This window comes from Rhipicephalus microplus, chromosome X (assembly GCF_043290135.1).
Source record: "Rhipicephalus microplus isolate Deutch F79 chromosome X, USDA_Rmic, whole genome shotgun sequence".
NCBI classification, from domain to species: Eukaryota; Metazoa; Arthropoda; class Arachnida; order Ixodida; family Ixodidae; genus Rhipicephalus; species Rhipicephalus microplus.
This window is the reverse complement of record NC_134710.1, coordinates 35,100,437-35,125,940: the sequence shown is the minus strand read 5'-3', so window position 1 is coordinate 35,125,940 and position 25,504 is coordinate 35,100,437. Positions and strand designations below refer to the sequence as shown.

Here is a 25,504-nt window from a genome sequence, read left to right as displayed (position 1 = left end):
CGATGACATTGCATTGCTGAGTAACTCAGGGGATGAATTGCAACTCATGATTACGGAGTTAGACAAGGAGAGCAGAAAGGTGGGTCTTAAAATTAATCTGCAGAAAACGAAAGTAATATACAACAACCTCGGAAGAGAGCAGCGCTTCGAGATAGGTAATAGTGCACTTCAAATTGTAAAAGACTATGCCTACTTAGGGCAGGTAATAACCGCGGAGCCGAACCACGAGATTGAAGTAACTAGAAAAATAAGAATGGGGTGGAGCACATTTGGCAAGCACTCTCAAATTATGACAGGTAGATTGCCACTATCCCTCAAGAGGAAGGTATATAACAGCTGTATCTTGCAGGTACTTAGCTACGGAGCAGAAACCTGGAGACTTGCAAAGAGGAGGGTTCAGCTTAAATTGAGAACGACGCAGCGAGAAATGGAAAGAAAAATGGTAGGTGTAACCTTAAGAGACAAGAAGAGAGCAGAGTGGATTAGGGAACAAACAGGTGTTAAGGATATCATAGTTGAAATCAAGAAGAGGAAACGGACATGGGCCGGGCATGTAGCGCATAGACAGGATAACCGCTGGTCATTAAGGGTAACTAACTGGATTCCCAGAGAAGGCAAGCGGGTTAGGGGGAGACAGAACGTTAGGTGGGCAGATGAGATTAGGAAGTTTGTGGGTATAAATTGGCAGCAGCAAGCGCAAGACCGGGTTAACTGGCGGAACATGGTAGAGGCCTTTTTCCTGTAGTGGACGTAGTCAGGCTGATGATGATGATGCACTATGAACACACTAGTTTCCATCTAATCCAAGCCAAGCCAAAGTGGCAAGTGTGTTACGGTCCCTAGAATATACTGGCTACTCTACCATCTCCGTGCCGTCCTCATGCAAGGCCGCGTCCGTGCCGCTGATGAATGCGCAGGGGGCGCTGCAGTCTACCGTAGCGCGTTCGTGGCGCATTCGTGTAGGCTGCGCAGGCAGCAATTGGCGGCGCACCATGCCTTTATTTCTGTACTCCTGGATGAACTTCTCATTTTGTTTGTATTTGAGTGGGCGGACACTGAACAGTCTTTAACCGACCAAACGTTACACCCAACGTTATTTCTCTTCGGGGCACTGATGCGATCACAGTGGCAGAACCAGCCACTCATTGAACAGGATGCGATTGAATAAAATCAAAAAGGGCAGAATATTAAACTTTAAAAGCTGTCATCATAGTATAAATCCTGTCAACTTGTTCTTACAAACGTATGAATTATTTGCAAGCTCAGTTTTCCTGCCCGTACGTAAACATTTCTGAGAATGAAAACATCGTACCACATTTACTGCGCAAGGTCTCTGAAAAATAAAGATTTGGAGGCGCAACAAGTTTCCCAGTTCGAGCGCCTATCCAAGACCCGCCCAGGCCGACACCTACTCGAAAAACTCGGCATCACGTACCATACGCAGCACGGCATCAAAGTCGAAATTCCAAGATCGGTGCGCGAGCAAGTATACGTACCCCTATTGCCTCGCAACATGCACCCCCAACACCATACAGGACGGCGTAAAGCCAGGGCACAACGCATTACTCAAAGCTACTCCAACGACACTGAAGCGGTTTTCGCTAATGCCGCGCGTTATACCAATAAAAATAGTTTCGTGGCGGTAGTTACCGGCCATCGCGGGAAATACATCAACAAGCCTCACTGTGAACACGGCACACGCTGAAGCGGCACAGGAAGCGGCTACAGCACTGGCCCTTACACAGACCAATGCCACACACGTGATTAGTGATTCGCAAACAGCAATTCGCAATTTTGCCAACGGACGCATCTCGCAAGAGGCGTTTCACATACTCCAACGACATCCCATACATCCAGAAGAGGTCGACTTCGATAACTGAAGGCACCTGTTATGGATCCCGGCACACACCGAACTGAGCACCCCCCAACGAAGCGGTTCATCGCGTTGCTCGAGGCCTCACTCACCGAGCATCGCCGGAGGACGACGAGCCCCCGCCGGGAACTGCAGACATCTGGGCATGGGAGGATCGTATGACCAGGTTTCACGACATCACCACACATTACCAGTTACAAAGAGGCATATACTCATCCCCTCACGAAAGGCTAAACAGAACGCAAGCGGTACACTTCAGACAATTACAAACAGATTCATACAGAAACCCCAGACTCATGCACGCCATGTATCCAGACATATACACTACAAACAGATGCAAGTCATGTGGCGAGGTTGCCACCCTTAGTCACATGCTGTGGGAGTGTCAGGGCCTAATAAACAATTCGAACAGTGCCGATTCGTCTCGCTCTTCCACCGCCAGCCTCCGCTCGCGTTGGAAGGCCGCACTACTCAGCTCGAACCTGACAGCACAACTCTGGGCCGTGCAGCATGCTGAGGAAGCCGCTTTTTCGAGACAAGGTCTCGGAACCGCATCCGCGGTGGGTGCCCAGGCCCACTAAAAAAACGCCGGACTCGAATTTTCTGGATTCGACAAATAAAGTTTATGTTCTTCTTCTCAGTACGTCACAGAGAAAATAAACGCAACGATATTTTCAGAATGAGAGGGGAAATTCTTAATACACGTTAGTATGCTTCAGTTAAGGTTTTATTTTTTTTATGCACAGTTGGCAAAGTTCATAATATTTCGTTCAAATGACATTATTTGCGCCCAGACAACATAATGACGGGAGAAATAAGTTGTTCCTCAAACTTTAACATAAGAACAGTCGAACAAAATGCTATCAAAAGCATATGTGTATCATCCTCTCATGCCATCAGAAGCATAGTACTGCTCTTGTGATTCGTGTCATTCCTATTTTCTGCTTTCTTCCCCATGTGCATTTGTCCTTTAAAACTGTTGAAGGCTGCAGGAATAACTGCGAAATAGGTGCAGAGTGGGCATTATTTGCAAAAACGGTGGATTTTTATTTAAATCTTTTCAGTCATACACAACACAACTGCACATGATTTTTTCTTTATCACTGTTTCACGTGCTCACGAAAGGCACATTCGAAGCACAATAAAAAAAGGCTTAACAAGGTGTGCCACTAAATGTCATCGATCGACCGCTCACCCACCTCACTTGTCTCACACTGCAATTATTTCTTTGCTTTGCGACGTTCAATTTTATTGAAGTATATGGACCTTTTAATTTATGCTGTACTTGCCCAACAAGATACTCAAAATCGTTTTCGTTTCCTGAACAGTGAACACGCATGACAGACTCGCCCTGCGTTTCCCCTTTCTTTTAGTTCGGCTTATTGCGTTTAGGTTCCGATACGAGTTTCCATTTCGCAAGCGCACACGTCATCATTAAATAAGTAAAGAAGGTAGACACACATAACAAAAAGATACGAGAGCTAAATTACCGAGACAGAGCCTAAGGTGTTTCTCCAACAAGCAACAGCAACAGCAGTTTTGCTCGAGAAACCATAAACAAACTAGTTTATTTAACTGTTAGTCCTGGTTGGAAGCCGACTAAGAAGTGAAAAGGTAGGCTCCAAAGGCGTAAACACCACTACTAATTTGTACACAATGTCACCATTTGTAATATAAACACTGCAGGACTTTAACCTGGAAAGGCACGCGAATGCTAAAGCGCAGTCGCGAACGGCTGTGCCAGCCCGTCCGTAGGCGGGAGGGGCACCTCCTCAAGGAACTCCGATCCCGTACAGCGCCACCACCGCATGCATCACTGAGCGGCGGCGGCGGATAGGGGAGACGGCAGAGTAGCCAGTATATTCTAGGGACCATAAGTGCGTGTTGTGTCTGTTCTGTGGTTACATTATGGGGCGATATGGAAGTTACACAGCTGCTTGCAAGTTGAAAATTATTTATCATGCACTAAACAACTGCAACAGGGCCACCATTAGGCACTTCGGAGTGAACAAGTTAGGTGTTCGCTACTGGTAACGGCAGCACGAGCAGCTGAAAGCCACCAAGACGCGTTGGGTCTTTCATGTGCCCAAGACTGGAATGGATGGTAAAACTTCACTTTGTCAGAATACAACTGCGGACAATTCGTGTTAGATAGCTATCAGCCCTAGGTTGATGTCGCACGCTAACTTTTCACCGGCTTCCATTGATTGATTGATTTGTGGGATTTAACGTCCCAAAACCACCATATGATTATGAGAGACGCCGTAGTGGAGGGCTCCGGAAATTTTTACCACCTGGGGTTCTTTAACGTGCACCGGCTTCCGTTGAGTGACGAAGTAACGCTAGGCCTGCAAGCTTTGCGTATGGCATTTATTTACCATTAGCTTGCGGCTATTGTGTCTAAAAATAAATCTTGCCTAGTGCTGGAACTGTGGTTTTATTGTTCAGTCTTTATTAATACTTTTCAAAGCTTGTAATAGTTTTTGGCGCGAGAATCCCAATTTGCGACCACGTCATTTTCTTTTTCCCTCTGTATATGTACGTCATGCCCCCATTCACTGGGTGTGCGCCCACAAAAGGAACCCAGAGCAGCGTTCATCTTAAAATTTCTCCCATTTAGGCGGTGCGTAGTGCAGCAAATTTTGGCAGACACGATCGCTAACGCCCCATGTACGCATTGCGCTTGTCAGCTCAAAGTTGTCAAACCTGGTGGGGGGTGCTAGCCACACGAGTGCCCGGGTAGACCGCTATGTGATAAGGCTTTCTGTTGTCGGTGATAATAGTAGCACGTCTTTTCATGGTCACCACATCACCTTCATTCTTTCCCGATACCAAGAAAAGGCATCACCGCAATCGCGCGAAAATTCATCGGCTGATTTTATGCTTTTTGAAATGACCGAAAACTGTTTGTGCCACATTGTGGTGTCAGCAAGTTGAGCAGCACAGTTAAACTTTATAGCACAAAAAGTTATTGCAGTATGCCTCTGGTACACAATAACGGTAGGCATAAGACGAACCACTACGGCTTGAGCAGTCATCAGTTTTTATGAAGCTCGGTTGGTGATTGGACGCAACTATATATCAACTGTTACGTACTAGTAAGTTTAAAGCGGGTAGTATTAATGAGGTCCGACTATGATACGTCCTCACTTTAAACGTACTAACAGTTAAAATGTAGTTAGGACAAATTCCTGACTGCATCTCATCAAGCATAATGCCTTCGCTGACTGCTTGAAAGCTGGAAGATGAAAACTATTCATATTTTGTTCAGCAGTTTAATAATTCAGACATTAAAGGGTTAATCCACGCTATCACCACAAATACATGTATACGGTACAACAATTGCAGTGCTGTTGTAATGATGCTGCACTTTTATTTGGAGACAACCAAAATGTGCTTCCATCCATTGCCAGGACCACTTGGGAATCATGGATTTGCATCCCTTACGGAAACAATGGTGGCGCATGACTGCAGCGTCGTCATCGATATTAAATTGGACTGCGTTGGCTATCATAACTGTTTCGCCATTGGTAAATACAACAGTGCAAGTGTACCAGAGGGTGATCATCGCATAACATCCACTCACGATACGGGCTGTCAACATTACTTTCGGTTCTAAAACTACCTTGTGGTGCAGTAATGGCGCAAATTAGACAAAAAAGATCCTTTCGGAGTAACTTTCAGTAAGCGCTGCTTTCCCACCACTGGCGTTCCAGACCACATATTCTCTTTCAGCCATCGATGAAAACGAACGCGAGCGAGCTCTTGCCTGCGAAAGGCTATGCTGACAACAAGCTGCTACCACGGAGCTCAGGGCATGGTAAGTGGCGTCAATGTGACGGGCGATTTATGATAAGAACAATCCCCAGAGCTTCACCGATTTGTCACTATTCACTTCAGAGAGATGTGCGTATTTTTTCTTTATTTGCAGGGTGCATAGACTAAAGGATGAATGAACAGATTAGTGAAACAAGCCCATAATAGGAGCACACATTCTGAAAGTCAAATTCAAAATACAAACGATGCTCAACCCAACCTTTGTAGGGTAACATGATCCCACTTCACTCGCCACCGGCTTTGGAAACATCAATGAAGTGAGCTTTTCAAAGCTCTTTAGCACGCAAACCTTGCACATCATTGCTGCCTGTTCCATCCAGCACAGCAATAATGTAGTTAGTACCACAGTAACGAAAATTGTGCCGCACATGAAGAATAGGGGCAAGACAGTTATCCGCCGATAGGAGAAACATTCCACCTTTTGAATACGATAACACCAGTGCCTAACACATACAAAAATCGGGCTGCTCAAGAGTGTACACAGGCGGAAATTAAAGCTTTTGCGTACAGACAAACTTTGTGTGTGCATTTTTCTATGCTAAGAGGCCACAAGCTTTTAAAGAAGCCCAAGTTAATCAGCTTTGTTTTGCTTGGATGGTGGTTTTGGGACGTTAAACCCCACAAATCAAATCATTGTTTTGCTTGGAGCACAATGGAAGTTCTCAGATGCCTGCAATGAAAACTGGGAGCAGCATTTAAAGAGCTGACATTTGAAAAATACAAGTAAGAAGGAATCTGTAAGGTCGGAACAACTACCTCGATTCCATAGATGAATCACAAATGCCTGCGTGTAATTTTTGTTTATGAATATGAACTCTTATATGGATGTGGCACTCAAAAATAATCACAGATTTAAGAACACAATCTCAAGAAACTGAAATGAGAAATTTAGCTGAAGCTACCCTACGCAACCCTTGAAATGTGAGCTATCAGCAATAAGTGCGTGGCAGAGGACATTTGCCGTTGCATCGCCAATAATAAAAATAGTAATAATAATAACAATAAAAGACACGACATACCCCGGCAAGCCTCTGCTGATGGCAGTTCTAGCCTAAGCAGAAAGCCTTCAAGCCAAAATCGTGGCCAAAACAAACATGCACAAATTTACCTACATGAGTAATGTTATGGTTCAAAAGTCAGATATGCTGTGTGATATGTAAAAGCAACAGACATCCAAACAGTTTATGTACCAATATGGAAGCTAGGAAATGCTATAGTCGACATGAAGGATAAGGGGCTGAGCCGAAATTTCCCCGGTTTTGTTTACACCATAGCTCTCACGATAGTGACAACCAGTACAATGGTGTAAACCGGCGATTTCAAGAAGAGTTAACGACATGAACGTGATGTCACAAAACGACACGTGGCCTCGAATGCCCTCTCCGAACATGTGGAACCTAGAAGCCACCAAATTGACTGGTCAAGCGCACATGTTCCGAGGGGAGGAGAAAAAAAAAATCTTGCACCATTCTTGCACGTGGAATCCCTGCACATACAGACAACTGCCCGTATGCTGAACAGGAGTGACGGAACACTTGCGACAATGTACTCTCACAGTTTAAGTTGCATACTTAAGCGTAGTTGTTAAAGCGACACTTAAGAGAAACAGTGACTTGGTTTAGACAGACAAACTGCACTCTGAGAACTCTAATGCCTTATTTTTTACTATCATAAGGAGAAAATAAAGGCTGAAGTTTTATTTTTAAATTTTGTGCTGATATTGCAGGTAAAGAGATATTTCAAAATAAATTTTTTTTGCATTTTCGTGACATTGGCTTCAGGAAATTTTCTGAAACTTTGTAAGCTAGACCTATGGCACCTACAGATGACTATGTACTTCACTTTTATCGAGCAGAAGTTTCGTAGAACCCAAAAGACGCCTTCGAAATTTGTGACATCCCGGCGTTTGCTACAGAAATCGGAAGGTGGTGCCTCCACCTGCATTTTCATTTTGCGCGCTCTCTCACTTACCAAATGTCATGTTGCAGTAAGAGTGGTGTTTTAGGCATTGTCAAATTGTACTTCATACGCAAAATATAGTTTTGCTGTTTAGTGTCCCTTTGAATACACCGAGTCTATTTTATGGCTTTTATTGTGAACAAGGCTGCCACATGAGGTGCGGAAATGTCAGTAAATCTGTTCTTTTGGTTAATGTTTCCTTTCACGTGTGCACTACTAAGCAAGAGTTATGTACTGCCTTTTCTTCCCACTTCTTCTAGCTGTTCACTGTAGTCAGTTCAAGGTGCGACCTTTTAAGCTTTGATCAATGATAATGCTAATTTTCACGACGGACGCAGAGACAGCCGTCAGTTTCCGTGACCTGGCCAGATTTTTCAGAAATACCCCGACTTTTCCAGGTCGGTAGACAGCCTTGCGGTTTTGCAGCAGTGGTTACGGCAAACGTAAGTTCTGTTTTTAATCCGTGTGTACTGGCTGAACCCATTCCCCCAGAGCTAGATCGTTGTATATTATTGCACATATCCTGGTTTAGTTCGCAGTGGTTGCAGCAGGCAACATTGCTTTGAATTGAGTGTTGGATGCACGAAAATTTTATCGTTGCCATACATGATGGCATTTTTAGCGACCGTGGTTTCATCCACAGCGATTGTGGCAAACAATAACTACTGCTCCGACTATGTGTACTTAGGTCGCGGGCATACTTCCCAAGCTTTCAGAGCAGGCTTCTGTTGGCTGTCGCTATTTGGTTTCGATACCAGAGTAACACCACCCACCGCAATGCTGAAAAGTGTTCGGGATATTCCAATTCTAGCACACAGAATGCAGTAAAACTTGGCATGGAATTTCATCCATCTGTATCAGCCAGTTAGATTAATACGTGGGGTTTAAGGTCTCAAAACCACCATATGATTATGAGAGACGTTGTAGTGGAGAGCTCCGGAAATTTCGACCACCTGGAGTTTTTTAATGCGCACCCAAATCTAAGCACAAGGGCCGACTGCACACGGGCTTACAGCCAGTTTGTATCGCAGATTTTACTGCATATGATATACAACAACAATGCACACAAAAGAAAAACAATACCCAATTGTAATATCTTTTTTAATGCATACTATGATCTACTTATGAAGTCACAGCTATCTAATAATAGGCCTGTGCTCTTTGCCATGATTTCTATCAGCAGTAGATCTGGCCAGCGCCACTTACGCTAATTCCGTCGGCAGTGATGCGACTTCATTGTGTACCGTATTTACTCGCATAATCCTCACACTTTTTTTGGGGGGAAAACTGATGCAAAGTAGAGGGGTGCGAGAATTATGCGAGGAAAACTTTCCACGAAATCGTACAGAGCGAAAAAGAAAACGCAGTGGTCGTAAATCGGTCAGGGATTCCCACACCAGCAACTAACAGCAGGCTTTGAAAAGTACTAATTAAAACTTACCTCTACAATAAAAGCACAGGTTCAACACAAGGCAAGATTTGTTTGAGACACAAAAAAAGCAAGCAAATAGTCAAGAATTAGAATAGCATATGCAAAGCTTGTGGGCATTGCTGGCGTAGCGATAGCGCTTATCGCTCAACAGGAACCCTCAAAAGGTAAGCGTAGGACATCAATATCGGGCTAGTGGCTATTTAACAAAATTGTCCGCAGTTTATTTCAGAAGAAATAAAGTTTACCATCAATCTCAGTTTTAGGCACACGGCAGGCCCAATGAGTCTTGGTGGCTTTCAGCTGTCGTCACCAGTAGCGAACACAAAACTCAGACTCTGAAGGGCCTACCGGCGGCGCTGTTGTTTAGTGCATGATCTATCACTTTCAACTTGAAAAAACGCCGCAATGCGCACTTGCCACTTTGGCTTGGCTTGGATCTCCGTGCAATAATAGTACGCTTGATGCTTAGGAGATGGCGCGCACTATCATCATCAGTGGCTGGAACGAGCAGCCAACATTATTGCGGCAGTTTTCGGGGGTGCGATAATTACTCAAGGAAAATAAGAAATATTTTTGTTGGGCGATGTGGGGGGTGCGAGAATTACGCGAGTAAATACGGTAATTAAAATACTAAATGTGTTGATATCAACGCTTCGACTTGCACTATAACTATCCCGAGCCATCAGTTTATGCAAAAGCATTCAAAGGTCCCTTTATTGTGCATTTAATCTAGGTCCATGGGCTTCTAGCATTTTGATACTATTGAAAAGACACCACCTACTTACGATTCAGCAGCAAAGTGCTGTAGCCAATGTACCACTGCAGAGGCTAGGATACTATCTGCTGAAGTCTCAGGGATAAGAAAATTTGTAATGATAGGAAAACAAAAACTGTGAGGTGCACATCTTACACATCTATAAGAGCTGCATGCTCTTGCAAAAGTTCCTGCACCCAAAAAAAAGTAAGGCTAGCATTAATTTTCGGCCATCATTACACCTCAACTACTTTTTGACACAAGATAAACAAATACAGCGACTAAACATACCAGACTTTCCATTTAGCATTCTATATTTAATGCAGGTGTTGGGGTGCACGCAGAAATTTGGCAAGGAAAACTGACAGCCCAAACAATTGAAACAAAGGATCAAAGCAAGTGTGAACAAAATGGTTAACACATGCTTTCAACCCAAATGTAGTATACTACTGGCTACTGATGCATGAACTTCACCAGATCTACACACACAGGTTCATACACAGCATCTTTGACTGCTTACTATCCACATGCCAATACTACAAAGATTGCGACTCTTGACATTGGTGCTTACCAGGGCTAGTTCTGGGTCCTCATTTGGATCAACACCAAATTCGAAGCCACCAACACCTAATCCAATGCCACCTGTACCGTCCTCGCCTTGAATCACCGGAGAGCTGATGAGTGCGTCGGACAAATGAGTTTGGTGGCCCGGTGGTACAGTCACTAGGTGGGAACTGCAGAAAACGTACATGTCCACAATACTATAATAGGGCTCTGTTGCAATACAAGATACACTAGCAGCTACGAAGAAAAGGTTGCCTATATATAAGCTTGCCTCATAGTCAATTCCCGCAATAAAGTATAACCCCCGTATTCAGAAACGCTCCTTGGCTTGAAACCGCCTTCAATGCAGTGTGTTTGAAGCGCGTTTGGGCATTTGTGCTGCCTTGGCACCGCCTAAAGACAGAGCGTTCGAAACGCATTTGCGCTGCATTGAAGTCGGCGGCAAGTCAAGTTCAAGTCAAGCAGTATTTCTGAATACGGGGGTAAGTCTTAGGCTCCAATTATAGGCTATTTCCAGATGTTAACAATACTAAATTGTATTCTGAGGTACTAATACTCTTGCACAAAAGTAGAGAGAGAGATAAGGTGATAGGGTAGTTTTTAATGTATGTGCTAATGAGTTGTCATATAGAGTGATTTGTTAAACTGTCGGCATGTGGAATATCTTATAAACATGGCATAATGTCTCAAACAAACAGGTTGTCTGGCAGTAGAGATAACATTGAAGGGAAATGCAAGCACACTGGGCTTACAACAGAGTCAACTCACCTTATGGTTAAGTTACTTTCTTCTTGGGCATCCCTCAGAACTTGGGTACAATGGCTGAAGGGGCTAGAGTTCCCATAGTTTAAACCAACTGATACAACACTATCACCATGCTACATCATCAGGCATAAAACAATAACATTAAAGTTCATTTATGTTTCTATAGACAGATGTGGTTTAAGGTGATGCTGAAAGTAAATAGCAATTAAGTCTGCCTTGTTAGATCAATACTCCAGAACATTTGTAACATCAATATTATCAGCAGCAGTGCCTTCGTAAATGAAATATTGAAGTCAATCTTAGACACAAAATGTGAAATGTAACTATAGCATGAAATCTAATACTGACCTAATGATGCAGCCACGCCTCAGTAGGGTTCTCACTAGTGCTCATAACAAAAAGGTTATTGCAGCACATTTTAGGAAAATAAAACGTTAATATGCATCTATATTTGATTCTCAAACTAACTAGGTTTTTCACATTAATGTAAATTGTGCACAAACTTATATCCCAGTGGCAATTTCCTTCTAAATCATAGCCACAAATTTTAAAAGCTACGCTTTTGGATACCACGAGCACCAATTTGAGTAGTGGGAGCCCAAAACACACAAACCCTGCCAAGTTTAAGATAGCATTTTTTTCATGATGGGGTGACACATGCCATCAAAATGTTCACACCAGTACACTTCAGTAACTTTGTTAACATGTACCACTGAACTGCTTTCCTTGATCACAATCCCAAAACACACAAACCCTGCCAAGTTTAAGATAGCATTTTTTTCATAATGGGGTGACACAGGCCATCAAAATGTTCACACCAGTACACTTCAGTAACTTAGTTAACATGTACCACTGAACTGCTTTCCTTGATCACAATGGCTTGCTTTAAGGCTGTGCCTTTACGCCTCAGGCAAGGAACCATAGTGCAGCTTATTGGGCAATGATGGCATACATCATTCTTTTGGCGTGGGGGATAATTTGGAGTGGGGCAAGGGGTATATGGTCATTTTAAAATTAGTAATTTTACACAGCACTGGTGCAACAAGCTCATCTAGCACATGTATAGTAGTAGTGCAAAAAATATTGTGAATACAAAGCTATCACATGGCAATTCTATTAAACACGAGGTATAGCCACAAAAATAGTGTGGCTATTCGCGAGTCATCCCTTGCAGCAGTTCACGTTATTTGTGCTGCCTTGAATACTTTTTGATAAAACATTTTTAGCATGTTTATTAACTCATCACTGGTCGAATCAAACCTTCAAAACCCAGCATTTTTCCACAATAATTGAACCTACAGTAACAGCACATACCCACTGCCATCTTTTCCATTCAGCGTGTTGATGAATGTTGCCAGCTTCTCTGTGTTGATGTTCTATACAGCAGAGAAGAAAACGGAACTGAAAAGCATCGTCAAAGGCGAAAGAGGCACCGAAATAGAGTTACTTACGTCTTCCCCAAAGTTTACAATGTCTACATTCACTTTTTCTTTTTTCAACCGTTTGGCGAGCTTGGTGAGCTGAAAGAGGATCCGTTACTGAAAAACATGGGCGCGAGACAAAACATGCACTCACCTCTTTCGAATCGGTCTCAATAGGACTACCAACAAACACTACAATACGCATTTTGTGGTTCTTGCCTTGGCGATGCTTGAGAACGAGCTGCAAATAAGCGAGCAAGTTCACTCTTCAAGCAAGCAGACAAGCGGCCTCGTGAAAGACAAGATCGTCATGAAGTTCAAACGTACGTGTGCAATACGAATGGCTGTCAGGAAATTGATATCTCCTTTCGGCTGGACTTGATGAAGCTTCGACAACAAACGTCCAACATCAGTAGTAAGCGTTGCCAATACTTCGGAACTGCGTGGTTAAAGGAAACGGCACTTAAGAATCGTAGACAACGCTTTAATAATGTGTGGTTTTACGTCCCGAATACACGATATTATTATGAGAGACGCCGCAGTGCACGGGCCTCTACTATTTCCATCGAAATGCGACCCGCAACCTTTGAACCCGCGACCTTTGGGCCAGCAGCCGGGCACCCTAGCCACTGATCCACCAAGGCGGCGAAGGCGACGTTTTCTTTTGTACTTCAGACGACTATGAAACACGTGTTTACCTTGCTAGTGTCAGCAAGCCAACGTTATTCTCCGGGTTTGATCGCGTCTTGGAGTGGCACACCAAACTAACAGCTTCCTGTTGCGCTTGTAGACGCGTTGGTATGAAGTCGCCATTCCGCATGTACTCACTATTGTCCACACTGAAACACAAGAATCGAGAAGGCAGGCAGAAACCACGCTGTATTTTCCGGACATTTGCCAGTATAACGAGAATGCTAAGCCTCGCACTCAAAGTGCCAAGTCATATCACCGTTCCGAAGACTAGTACCAAAAAGCAATAACAGTAGAAGAGATTTGTACGCCACAAAACAATGACAACAGGAAGATCGCGACGAACCACGCAGCAACCGCTACTCACCAAACGACTGTACTTTCGAGGACCATTTTCACCGAACTCGTCGGACGGCCACCTAAGCACCTCGTCAAAGAACACCTACCAGCCACAGTAGTGTTCGAGCACAGAACACGTACCGAGCAGCTTGCGAGATCGCAAGCTTTCAGCTAGCGGTGACCACGCACCAGTTGCCTCCTCTAGAAAGATGCTTGCACAATGCACGCTTTCCCATGTAGACGGAAGGTTCCTCGTAGTGCTTTTTCCGCAAGGAGCGCTTGCAGCCTACACTACTACAAGGTAGTTCTAAGTGTGGCAGCTTGGGCTAGTTGGTATGGCATTACGATAGTTATAGCGCGAGAACAAAACGACGACACAGAGTGTCCTTCTTGTCTCTGTGTCGTCGTTTTGTTCTCGCGCTATAACTATCGTAGTTCTAAAGTGGGAAAAACAGGTATCCAAGCCCACAGAGGTGAAACGGGGACTTAGGCAGGGGTGTCCACTGTCACCCTTGTTATTCATGATGTACCTACAAGGAATAGAGGACAAATTAGAGGGAAATGGACTTGGCTTTAACCTCTCTTAGTCAAACAAGGAAAACTTATTGAACAGGCACTACCAGCATTAGTGTACGCAGATGAGATAGTGCTAATGGCCAACAACAAGGAAGATTTGCAGAGATTGATGGACATCTGCGGTAATGAAGGAGATAGGTTAGATTTTAGATTCAGTAAGGAAAAATCAGCAGTCATGATTTTCAATGACAACGAAGGTAGTGAGCTTAGAATAGGGGAGGTCACGCTAGAGATAACAGATAAATACAAATATCTGGGCGTATGGATAAGCAATGGGACCGAGTATCTGAGGGAACACGAAATATACATGAAGACTAACGGTAACAGGAATGCAGCAGTCATGAAAAATAGGGCACTGTGGAATTACAATAGGTATGATGTTGTGAGAGGAATATGGAAAGGGGTCATGGTTCCTGGGCTGACGTTCGGCAATGCGGTCCTGTGCATGAGATCAGAAGTTCAAGCAAGATTAGAAATTAAGCAACGTGGAATAGGTAGGCTTGCTTTAGGAGCTCACGGGAATACACCAAATCAGGGAGTACAAGGTGATATGGGATGGACATCATTTGAGGGCAGGGAAGCTAGCAGCAAGATAAAATTTGAGAAGCGATTGAGAGAAATGGGGGAGGAGCGTTGGGCTAGGAAGGTTTTCAGCTACTTGTACATGAAGAATGTCGATACAAAATGGAGGAAGTGAACCAGAAAATTGACCGGTAAATACTTAGAAAACAGCAGATGGCCAAACCAAAAAGAACTATCGGTTAAGAAGAAAGTGAAGGAAACGGAGACTGACATGTGGAGAATGGGCATGATTAAGAAGTCCGCACTAGAGATCTATCGAACTTTTAAGCAGGAAATTGCCAAGAAAAGGATCTATGATAATACTCGGGGAGTCGGGGTAGTTCTTTACTGTTTGAAGCCAGGACGGGAGTACTGCGAACCAAGACATATCGGGCCAAATACGAAGGGGTAGACACAGTATGCAGTGCGTGTGGAGAGGAAGAAGAAACGGCCGAACACTTGATAATGTTCTGTAAAGGGCTTCACCCTTTACAGAACACAGGATGATGGCGCAGGATGATGGCGCAGAGTTTTTCAAAGCACTGGGGTTTAGGGACCGGGAGGGCAAAATAGACTTTAAGCGGGTAGACTTAACCTGAAGGAGGTTATCTGATTGGTGGCTAAAGTCAAGGCACGACTGAAAATTAAACTCTTCACTGCAAAGTACGAATCCTCAAACTAACTTTTTAAGAAAAAAAATATAGTTTTTGGTTCATTAAGTATTACGGCTTGGTGGCGCTAGCCACCGCCCGATCTAAAGGGTACAGCCATATCCATCCATCCATCCATTCACCCAACTACTTTCGCTCAATTTGGAATTGACGTCATCACAATGACACTGTCGTGTTGCCTCCAGGCTCTGAGACGGCAGAAGACATGACATTGCTTTAATCTCGAAGGGGTCAAGAGTTTAAAGCGGCTGCCAGGTAACGCTCACAGCCGACAATATTTCTATTGAACTTTTGAGCAGGAAATTGCCACTGAAAGGATCTATGATAATTATCGGGGTAGTTTTTTACTGTTTAGAGCAAGGACGGGAGTATTGCAAACCAAGATTTATCAAGCCAAATACAAAGGGGTAGACACAGTATGCAGTGCGTGCGGAGAGGAGGAAACTGCCGAACACTTAGGCGATGTGTTTTGCCAAGATGTTTGCGCCTCATAAACTGTACGCATGTGTGGTTTGCCATCAGTCAGTGTTAGCTAAAACCCCACATATTATTATTAAAACGTTGTAAACTAAGCGAACATAGTACAGTAGGGTTGAGAGCTGGGCTAGTTGGTGAGACATCATTTAACCATATGGTGTAGTTGCGCAATTTTCACGGGGACGAAGAGGACAAGAACACACGACACTCGCTACACTCGCAACTAATTTTATTTCAGAAGCAGCACTTCATATATAACCCATAACCCTAGCGACACAGAAAAGAACTACGAACATTGAATCATTGCCAACAGAAGCTTTGGCGCAGACTCAAGCGATAGTACACGGCAGTTACGCTTACACTTTAAGATGACATAAGATGATTAAATGTTCGTAGTTCTTTTCTGTGTCGCTAGGGTTATGGGTTATATATGAAGTGCTGCTTCTGAAATAAAATTAGTTGCGAGTGTAGCGAGTGTCGTGTGTTCTTGTCCTCTTCGTCCCCGTGAAAATTGCGCTACTACACCATATGGTTAAATGATAAGCGAACATAAATAAGGCCTGCACCACTAAACTCTCGCGGCGCAAGGCGTTTCTGAACTTTGCGTGCCCAGCCGTGAACCGGTTTAGATTGGTGCGGGTCACGGTGTAAAGTGCCAACCACTGGCACGCGTATGCTCGCGTCTACGCGTCAAAATCGTCAAATCAATGCCGACTAAATTTAAAGGCCGAAAGGCTGCCGCACTGACGTCAGAGGTTGGGGGCCCATACGCCGCGAACGCGGCGGAACGCCTGTTTTTCGTGAGCGGATAGAGCCCCCCCACAATGTACCGCGGCTCAGCGCTCTTGGAGGCTATAGTGCATTTCCGCCGGCCTAACTGTGCATCGCGCTGTCGCTCCCCGCACTTTCGCATAGCAGGTCCGTTCGATTCACCTGCACCGGTAGGAACCGGTTCACGGCTGTGCACGCAAAGTTCAGAAATTGTGCAGCGTGAGTTCAGCGGTGCAGGCACAGCACGACACCCGAAACAAATGACGATGTGCCGACAAGGTGTTGGCCTTATTTCTTTTCGGTTAATTTACACCATTCAGCAAACACTGACCTATGGCGAAACGCACATGCGGACAATTTATGAGGCGCAAACACCTTGGCAAAACACACCGCATTTGTAGAGGCGGGTACGGCGCCTAAGCCACCTACGTCTAAGTGCTGCGTCGTCTGCTCAGCTGCACGCGCGCCTGCACCAAGCCGGCACCGGGTCCGTTCGATTCACGGTTTTTCGATTCACGTTCGATTCACGGTGGTTCACGGTTTTTTTTTTTTTTTTGCACCTCCTACGCTGACGGTGCCGGCTTGGTGCAGGCGCGCGTGCAGCTGAGCAGACGACGCAGCACTTAGACGTAGGTGGCTTAGGCGCCGTACCCACCTCTACAAATGCGAAGTGTTTTGCCAAGATGTTTGCGCCTCATAAATTGTCCGCATGTGCGTTTCGCCATAGGTCAGTGTTTGCTGAATGGTGTAAATTAACCAAAAAGAAATAAGGCCAACACCTTGTCGGCACATCGTCATTTGTTTCGGGTGTCGTGCTGTGCCTGCACCGCTGAACTCACGCTGCACAATTTCTGAACTTCGCGTGCACAGCCGTGAACCGGTTCTGACTGGTGTAGAGGTGAATCGAACGGACCTACCGTCAGCGAAGGAGGTGCAGGAAAATCGTGAGCCGGTGCTGCACCTCTTCTGCACCTTTCGAAACGAATGGCAGGGTTCAGCGGTCGTCAATGCTACACCGCTGAAACGAATGGTAAGGTGCAGCACCTCGTGAACTGGTTCACGAGGTGCAAGCGAATCGAACGGACCTAGCAGGTCCGTTCGATTCGCCTTTCACTGCCGAGTCGCAAAGCCGCGCCGTTCAGGATGCATTGAAGCCGAGTCGACTGACTACGCCTGATACACCTAGGCCTGCTGCGAAAAACGCCACACCGGAGATTACTGCACTCCACTTGGCGAGTTTTTGTTGATTCTCAGCATGCTGTTATTGAAAGTGCGTTTCCGATACTGTCGTTTTAAATGAGGCTACGAACTGAGCTCGGGCAGCAAGGACAGAAATGTAGTGGTGATACATGCGTGCGATCGTAAAATCCTTGAAAGCCTGCGCGCAAAACTTTGTCGTGCGTCACTACCACATTGTTGAAGCTAAAAGGAAAGCATGCAGCCTCAAGACATTGTCTTTAGTCGATCTAATTTAAGACAAAAGAATTAAACTTATTGGAGAGCTCTTCGCGGATGGTTTTTTTTTTTTTCGTGGCTTCACTGCAATACGGCCCCGTGTTCAGGTGAAGGCAAGTTAGACTCGCAGTTATCCTCGCCCGTTTGTGGTTGTCGCTTTTTTTTTTCGCCCCCCTGTGTTATTATGTGATCTGAAAATAATCTGCCACCCTTCTCTATGAAACTGTCGAGTTCACTCCGTGCGGCTCTACTCTGCATGATGTCTCCTTTGAGAGGCTTCTTCAATAAAAGAATGTATTAGGGCGAAGCTTACTCAAATCACAGCTGCCAACTGTTGTAACCACTATAACCATGCAAAAATAAATATGCAATACATGAGGTAATAATTTATTATTATGAAAACTGTCCCATGAGAGAACACTGAAGGTATTTACAGGAGAATGGCACAACAAATATAACACTTTATGCGTCAAGCATAGACGTACGTGAATGTATACATTGGTGAGTTCATGTATGAACAGTCATGGTAATAACTTTGAAAAGCAAAATGAACTCTGCTTGCAGTGCAAGCTGTAGGAAAAATGAGAAGGGAGACAGGAAAGAGCGTACTCTTTCCTGTCCCCCTTCTCGTTTTTCCTTCAGCTTGCACTGCAAGCCGAGTTTTCAAGTATGAAACCAACTAGTCTGCAAAGAAGTATTGATTCAAAAAGCACAAAGTCTATGTTAGAATTTTAGCGGAAGCGGCATAGCAGGCACATATATTAAATGCACACTGTCGACACGATGCTGTCATGCCAAATGTGTGTAAAGTACACAGATGAAACATGGTGCATACACAAGCAATATCAATTTGACTTTCTGTTGACCAGAAAGCACTATACTGCATTTAGGCTCAGCCATCTTGAGACTAGAGTAGGGCTCTGTTGTTTTGAGCTAAAATTGAAAATGCAAGTGGCACATCGGTACTAAAAATGTGGGCTCGGTAGTTGGCCATCATGTAATGGTGCACTAAATGATGTGGTGTTCACAGAAGGGCATACTATTGCTGAGAGCACAGGTGGTTTGTCGGGTTAACACATAAGTGTGCATTGCAGGGAACTTGGTGGTGACAAGTGGTGTTCTGGTACCATTTTATACATTGAGTGATGTGGGCCGACAGCACTGAGGACCAACCCACCACATCTAGTGGTGACCTGCAGGTTACGGCATTGAAAACCCGGCCGCGGTTGCAGTCTCGATGCAGCACATTGGAATGAAAGAAAAAGGATGAGTGCACTATACAATGGGACGGCGTGCCATAACACAAAATAGCTCAATCGGCCGCTATCAAGCAATGTATCAAATAAGAATAAACAGCAAACAACAAAATGGAGAGGGTGAATTAAAAGAAACTATGCTAAGTTGTCGATACACTGTAATGCTGCTAATTAGACGAGCCGGAGCAAGAAAAGTACGGTTAAAGTCTAGAAACCCGCGCGACTACACTTTCTGGAAGCTGATAGCAGTTTCTTGAGGTGCCTTCTGGGAGAACCTCATAGGGTACTTCAGTAATACGCTGTAAAACCTTGTAAGGTCCGAAATAGAATCATAGCCCAAAAACCTTCTCCGAAAATATGTCTGTGCCCCAACGGGTGTTTCATAAATGATATTGTTACTGGTAGATGACAGAAAACAGGTATATTTACAATATTTACAGTCACAGTAATGCAGGTAAAAACAACTAAGATAGCGAGAGCAGGCACCACCTGGTCCTTCACTTTTTCGTCCTCTCTATGTGAGCGGCACATAACGTTACCCTCCGGCGGTGAAGGCACGGACTCGGTGCAGTCAGAGAAAGACGGTATAGTGGTGGTTATTATACATGTGCGTTGCGGCAGCCCGGTGTATGACATGGCTTCAGACGTACAACGTTAAGCAATGTTGGTACGGGGTTGAGTCGACGAGGACAAAGACAATTCAATTTCTTATGTCACGTCGGTCACTTGGCGGTGCACAGGGTACGGTTCGGAGGGCGGGAACAGTAGCTTTGTAAAAAGCCCAATACAGCGTGCTGGAGACCACAGCACAGGAATCCTGGAGGAAAGTGAGTGTTTATATGACTGCTCTCGTAACGAAATTGTTGGCCCGTTTGCGAGTCGGTTAGCCGAACGCACACAAGTTGACGTGTATGGTCGGCATGGGCTATAGCTTATTGAGCGTATTCAGTGGGTGGGCATGTTGAAGGAGGCATCATTGGTGTCCATAGGCAACATTGGATTTTCTGTCAAATAAAATAAAGGCGAACAGCCAGCTGCCTCGTGTTACGACATATATGTTGCACAAGACTAACACATCTCGTATGTAAACCATGTACGGCTCTGTTGAGGTTCGGGCACGGCACGAGAGTTCTTTATGTTGGCGTGCAACGGGCTTTCCGAAAAGGTTTTTTTTTTTTTTGGAGCACATTGGATGAAGCATGAGCCAAAAAAACGAGCGAACCTCTTTGGAAGAACGTGTAATAAGGAAGTTGATGACGGCGGATATTTTCGCTGGATCAGCTTGTTTACTTGCAGCGTCAACAAGATGGCCAAGCACGATAATCTCCAGGCGCCAAAAGCAGCATTTTGAAGAGTTGAGTTGAAGATCAGCAATGTGAAAGAGTTGCAATATAGCCGACAAGTTTTGCAGGTGACTGGTGAATGTAAGGGGAGAAGACTACGATAACGTCCAGGCAGCAGAGAGGCATGTGGACCACTTGAAACCCCTCAGTAGAGAGTCCATCACACGCTCAAAATGTTGCTGGCGCATTACACAACCTAAAGGGCGTGACTTAACTCCCAATCATTTTCATCGACAGCTATTTGTCAATAGCCCAAACGAAGGTCGATGGAAGAAAAGTACCGTGCACCAGAAGAGAATCAATGGCGTCGTCTATTTGCAGCAATGGGCAGAAGTATTTTTTGATTTTGTTGAAGTGCCGGTGAAATGCCGGTAGTCGACGCAGAACTGCCAGGTGTTGTCTTTGTTTTTTACAAATACCACGGGCGAAGCTCAAGGGCTCGAAAATGGCTCCATGATGTCCTTAGCGAGTATTTCATCAACTTCAGTTTGACGCTGCGCTCGGTCGCCGAGACATGCTAAGGGTGTCGATGAATGGGTGTTGCGTCTGCGTTGTCAATTCGATGCCTCACTAGATATGTTTGTCCAAGTCTGGGTGAAGCGAAATCAAAAGTCGCGGTATGACTCCTAGAAAAGGCGTAGGTCCTGGCTTTTAGAAGGGTCAGGGTCCAGGGCAATCATGTTTTCGAATGTGTCATCAGGTGTCGGGCCAGCAGCAGGGCCGCCTGGAGGCGACTGTGGGGCATCAATGGCCAGAGCAACAGGGTTGTTTGCGTCTAAAGGTGATATTGTGCCCAGCGAGATACCTTCAGGAAGCAGTTGTGCGCAGCATCGAAAGTTCAGGACAGGTCTGCAAAAGGTTTCGCAGAAACAGTCACAAGATAGTGAGGAAAAACTAATCTTCGTGTCAGTAGAACGTCCAAGGAGCAACGTCCAGAACAGCAGAAAGAACTGAGGTGTTGTGATCATCGAAGCTCACATGCGCAAAGCACATTCAAAGGACGGTAGGTGTACGGCTATTGGCTACGCGAACAACAGGTGATGAGGCGCGTGTAACGACTTCACGAAGACGACGAGAAAGGTGACCACTCATGAATGATGATTGGGCCCTTGTGTGGATGAGCGCTGAAATAGGCATGCCCTCTACATCTACATCCATAAGCTTTTGTCGAGATGCCAGAGTTAACAGAGGATATCCGGGTCAATCAGTCAAGGCAGCATTACCTTCCGGGAGCTGCACTGGTCTGTTTTCCCGAGGAGGGACGGCGAGGGGGAGCAACGGGACATAAGCAAGCGAGAAAGTCGTTGGGTCTGGGGAGACGGCGACGTGTCAAAATGTGGGGTCGATGTTCGGGCATTAGTGTTCAGTGGATTGTCGTGCAAAGGGGAGGATGAAGTGTCGTCTGTACGGTATGGTGCACGAGGAGACGATGGCCGACGATAGCGACAATAGAGGGAAATGTGACCGGCGCCGTTGCAGTTGAACATTATCGACCCGTCATCTCGCGTGCGCCACTGGTTCTAATCATGGTACCTGGAATAAGTCAGTTGTGGCTGGTAGTATGGAGCAGGGCTGACGTAGAACGACTTTGGGCACATACAGGCTGGATGCCTGCATTCGCCAGTTTTTCGCGCACGGCGGCCTGAATTATTTACACTGTCGGGCGGGCCTCCTCGTGAGAATTAGACTGGGGAGCAGATGAAGTTGCTGCCTCGATATTACGCCGCACGAGACGCAGGAAGTTTTTGGTACAGGGTGGCGGCTGGATCTAGACGTCTTTGCACGACGACGGGGCAGCAGTGTTAGGGAGCTGGACAAATTGCTGCGTAACATGTCGGCTTTTTGCTTCTTTGAAACTTCAGCACTCCCTGATAATGTCATAAATGGTGGAGCAGTCTTTGTATACGAGCAAGTGAAGGGCGTCGTGAGCGATGCCTTCATTAATGTGGGTGACTTTGTTGGCTTCGGCCATTTGGCTATGAACTTGCCAGCACAAGGCTAAGACATCTTGTATGTAAACCATGTGCAGCTCCTTTGAGGTTTGGGCACGGCACGAGAGTTCTTTCTCTTGGCGTGCAATGGGTTTTTCAAAAAGGTGTTTCATTTTTTTGTTTACATACGTCTTTTTTTGTTACGTACGTTTAAATTCTCCTCGTGTGTGTCGAACCACACACTGGCCCTACCCCTGAGGTAGTAGTACCTGACGTTTGCAAGCATCAAAGTCGAATCCCAGCGATTGGTCTTGCTGCTGCACTCTTAGTTGGCCAGCCACTTCTTTACGTGACCGTTATCAGTCCCGCAGAAGGGGCCTGGGTCTCGGAGGTGGGTCACGACAATGTTACTGGGTGCATTTGGCATAGCGGGGGCTGGATCAGCAAAATTGTCTGCCGGCATGATGGACTGTCCAAGAATACGCCCGCTGCGAAGTTCCGTTGTGTGCTCCTGATGTGCCCAGCACCTCTACCAAAGATGTTACGGAGAGATGACAGAAAACGAGTGTATTTACAATATTCACAGTAACAGTACTGCGGGTAAAAACAACCACGATGGCCAGGACAGGCACCACCTAGTCTTCTCACTTCTTCGGTTTCTAGGTAAGTGGCACATAACAATACTGTCAGTGTCGTGGTTTTGGGACATTAACCCCCCCCCGCCACTCAAAAAACGCAATTGAAGACCTCATAACTTCTGACGGTAAGGCGAAACAAAAGTCACTCATGGTGGAATGGCACAATGTTGCTGCACAACATTGATAAGTATCTGATTGTGACTTGTAAGGGCCACACCTGGTGGATCCGAGGGACTAGTGGGATTAGTGGGCACCATTCTTTAACATCAGCTTTGACAAGGCTGTATGCATGATACTGAAGTAGTAGTGCAGAGCCAAATGCTTCTGCCTGTGGCTAAGGTGACCAATTGTAAGGTTATGATATTACAGCTAATGCGAGGAGTCGTTCTCGCTTTGGTTCAATCAAAGATGAAGCATCAAGTGCAGCGGTGGCGATGAGCTGCTCCTTCGGTTAGATTTAGGTGCACTTTAAAGAATCCCACATGGCCTAATTTGATCCGAAGTCACCCACTGTGGGCCCCGTTGCGGTGGTCTAGTGCTTAAAATACTTGGCTGCTGACCTGCAGGCAGTGGGATTGAATCTCGGCTGTGGTGACTACATTTTCGATGGAGGCGGAAATGGTGTAGGCCAGTGTGCCCAGATCTGGGAGCCCGTTAAAAAACCCCAGGTGGTCGAAATTTCCGGAGCCCTCCACTACGGCGTCTCTCATAATCATATGGTGGTTTTGGGACGTTAAACCCCACATATCATCAGGCGCCCACTGTGGTGTGCTTCACAATCATATCATCGTTTCGCCACATAAAACCCTAGAAATGATGTTTGAAACTAAGTTGGCTCTGTGCCTAGAACTGTCGTGAGCCCAGTTGGCGGGAGGCAGCTGCCATTCAGTGCAGCCTTGCACCAGGCACATTTTTTTCTGCTGTGGCTCAAAGAATGGGGCCTCTTCTTTACTCTCTTGGCAGCTGGCTCAACTGCTGGGCGCCCTGTAGGGACCCTCTTGGACCCCCTTGTAAGCCCTGGCCTACGCTTAGCAGTGCTGGTCGGTTGCACCCTTATGTGACGGGCCCGGCGACGTCTTGCTGCAGCGGTAGCCTTGAGTGCCAGCATCAGTCCTGTCCCATGGCTGCTGTTCTGAACACAAGCAAGCTCCTCTCCAAGGCCCTTCATGATATCAAGGTAAGCTGGATTGTGTACATTTGTAGAATGCACACGCCGCAACTGGACCTCCAGGAACTCATATGCATGTTCTTGGGCCTGCACCAAAAGTGATGAAAGAAATATACTTCACGTGTACAGCACACCAACAAGAACTACACATTTATTTTGCTCCTCTCTAACTGCAGACAACTGCTCGAGAATAAAGTTCAAGCTGAGGAGTCAGTTTAAGTTAAGTTTTTCCTGTCACCTGTTTTGACTATTCTGTTAGTGGAAGTGATGCTAATACCAACAATTGGTGACCTGTAGTCCCAAACGTGGAACAATACGACACCGGTAGTGTTGAAATCTTGAAATCGTCCTCAGAATGATGACATCCATCAATATGAAATTGTAAATTCGTTAGTGTGGTGGAGCACAATATTAAGCTTACAGGAATAAAAGAAGTCTTGACTACTGTTCAGTAGCATTCCCTATGTTTAATTGAAAGATATTTCCGGGCCCTTTCAAGGGGCTTGTCCTACCTGGGCAAGTTGGGCTGCATCAGGCACCAACGGTACAGGTGAGGCGTGTGTGGCCTCTTGCGTGCTGGTGCCTTGCATTGGTTGGAGTTCGTCTGGCTCCTCCTGCGGGGCACTGGTACCTTCCGTGGTTCTGGCACTACTGCTGGGCTCCTCCTCTTGGAAGGGTTCGAAAAATATCCTGGGGGGACACTTCTCGCCCAGGGCCAGCTGTCCCAGTTGGTAGCGGTCGTCAGTACTCAGTGCCGGAGCATTTGGAAACAGTCCTCCGTACTTTTTCTGCACCAAAGCCTGGTGCTTACAAAATGCACCTTGTTTACCAAAGTGACACGTGCATAATCCTATGTCGGCGTAGACTTCATAACTGGAGCTGGGGTGGGTGGCACTAGGCACAATGTACTGTCCCTGGCCTACCACTTGGATGGCCTCGGCTGTGTCTTTCAGCATTCTCGACAGCAGCCGCTTGTACAGCAGTTGATGGGCTGCAACACGGCTGTAGGCGTGGCGGAGGATA

General features: G+C 45.7%; 2 protein-coding genes across 4 annotated transcripts in view; one reads left to right on the top strand and one right to left on the bottom strand.

Annotated features, from left to right (window-relative positions):
• The window catches only part of LOC119175782 (26S proteasome non-ATPase regulatory subunit 4), a 30,136-nt gene extending 16,301 nt beyond the window's left edge, over positions 1 to 13,835 (bottom strand). The window contains 8 exon segments of the mRNA XM_037426753.2: positions 10,427 to 10,589; positions 11,188 to 11,250; positions 12,499 to 12,560; positions 12,636 to 12,704; positions 12,760 to 12,846; positions 12,933 to 13,044; positions 13,304 to 13,444; positions 13,663 to 13,835. Of these exon segments, the coding sequence (XP_037282650.2) occupies positions 10,427 to 10,589; positions 11,188 to 11,250; positions 12,499 to 12,560; positions 12,636 to 12,704; positions 12,760 to 12,846; positions 12,933 to 13,044; positions 13,304 to 13,444; positions 13,663 to 13,688 (723 nt within the window). The 5' untranslated portion in view covers positions 13,689 to 13,835.
• LOC119175781 (uncharacterized) overlaps positions 1 to 25,504 on the top strand; it is a 74,182-nt gene that overhangs the window by 23,056 nt on the left and 25,622 nt on the right. For 2 of the 3 annotated variants that reach the window (XM_075876193.1, XM_075876195.1), the window contains exons 2-3: positions 8,068 to 8,112; positions 24,277 to 24,490. In XM_075876193.1, coding sequence (XP_075732308.1) covers positions 8,068 to 8,112; positions 24,277 to 24,490 — 259 coding nt within the window. The remainder of the gene's footprint in view (positions 1 to 8,067; positions 8,113 to 24,276; positions 24,491 to 25,504) is intronic. The other variant, XM_075876194.1, reaches the window with a different exon arrangement.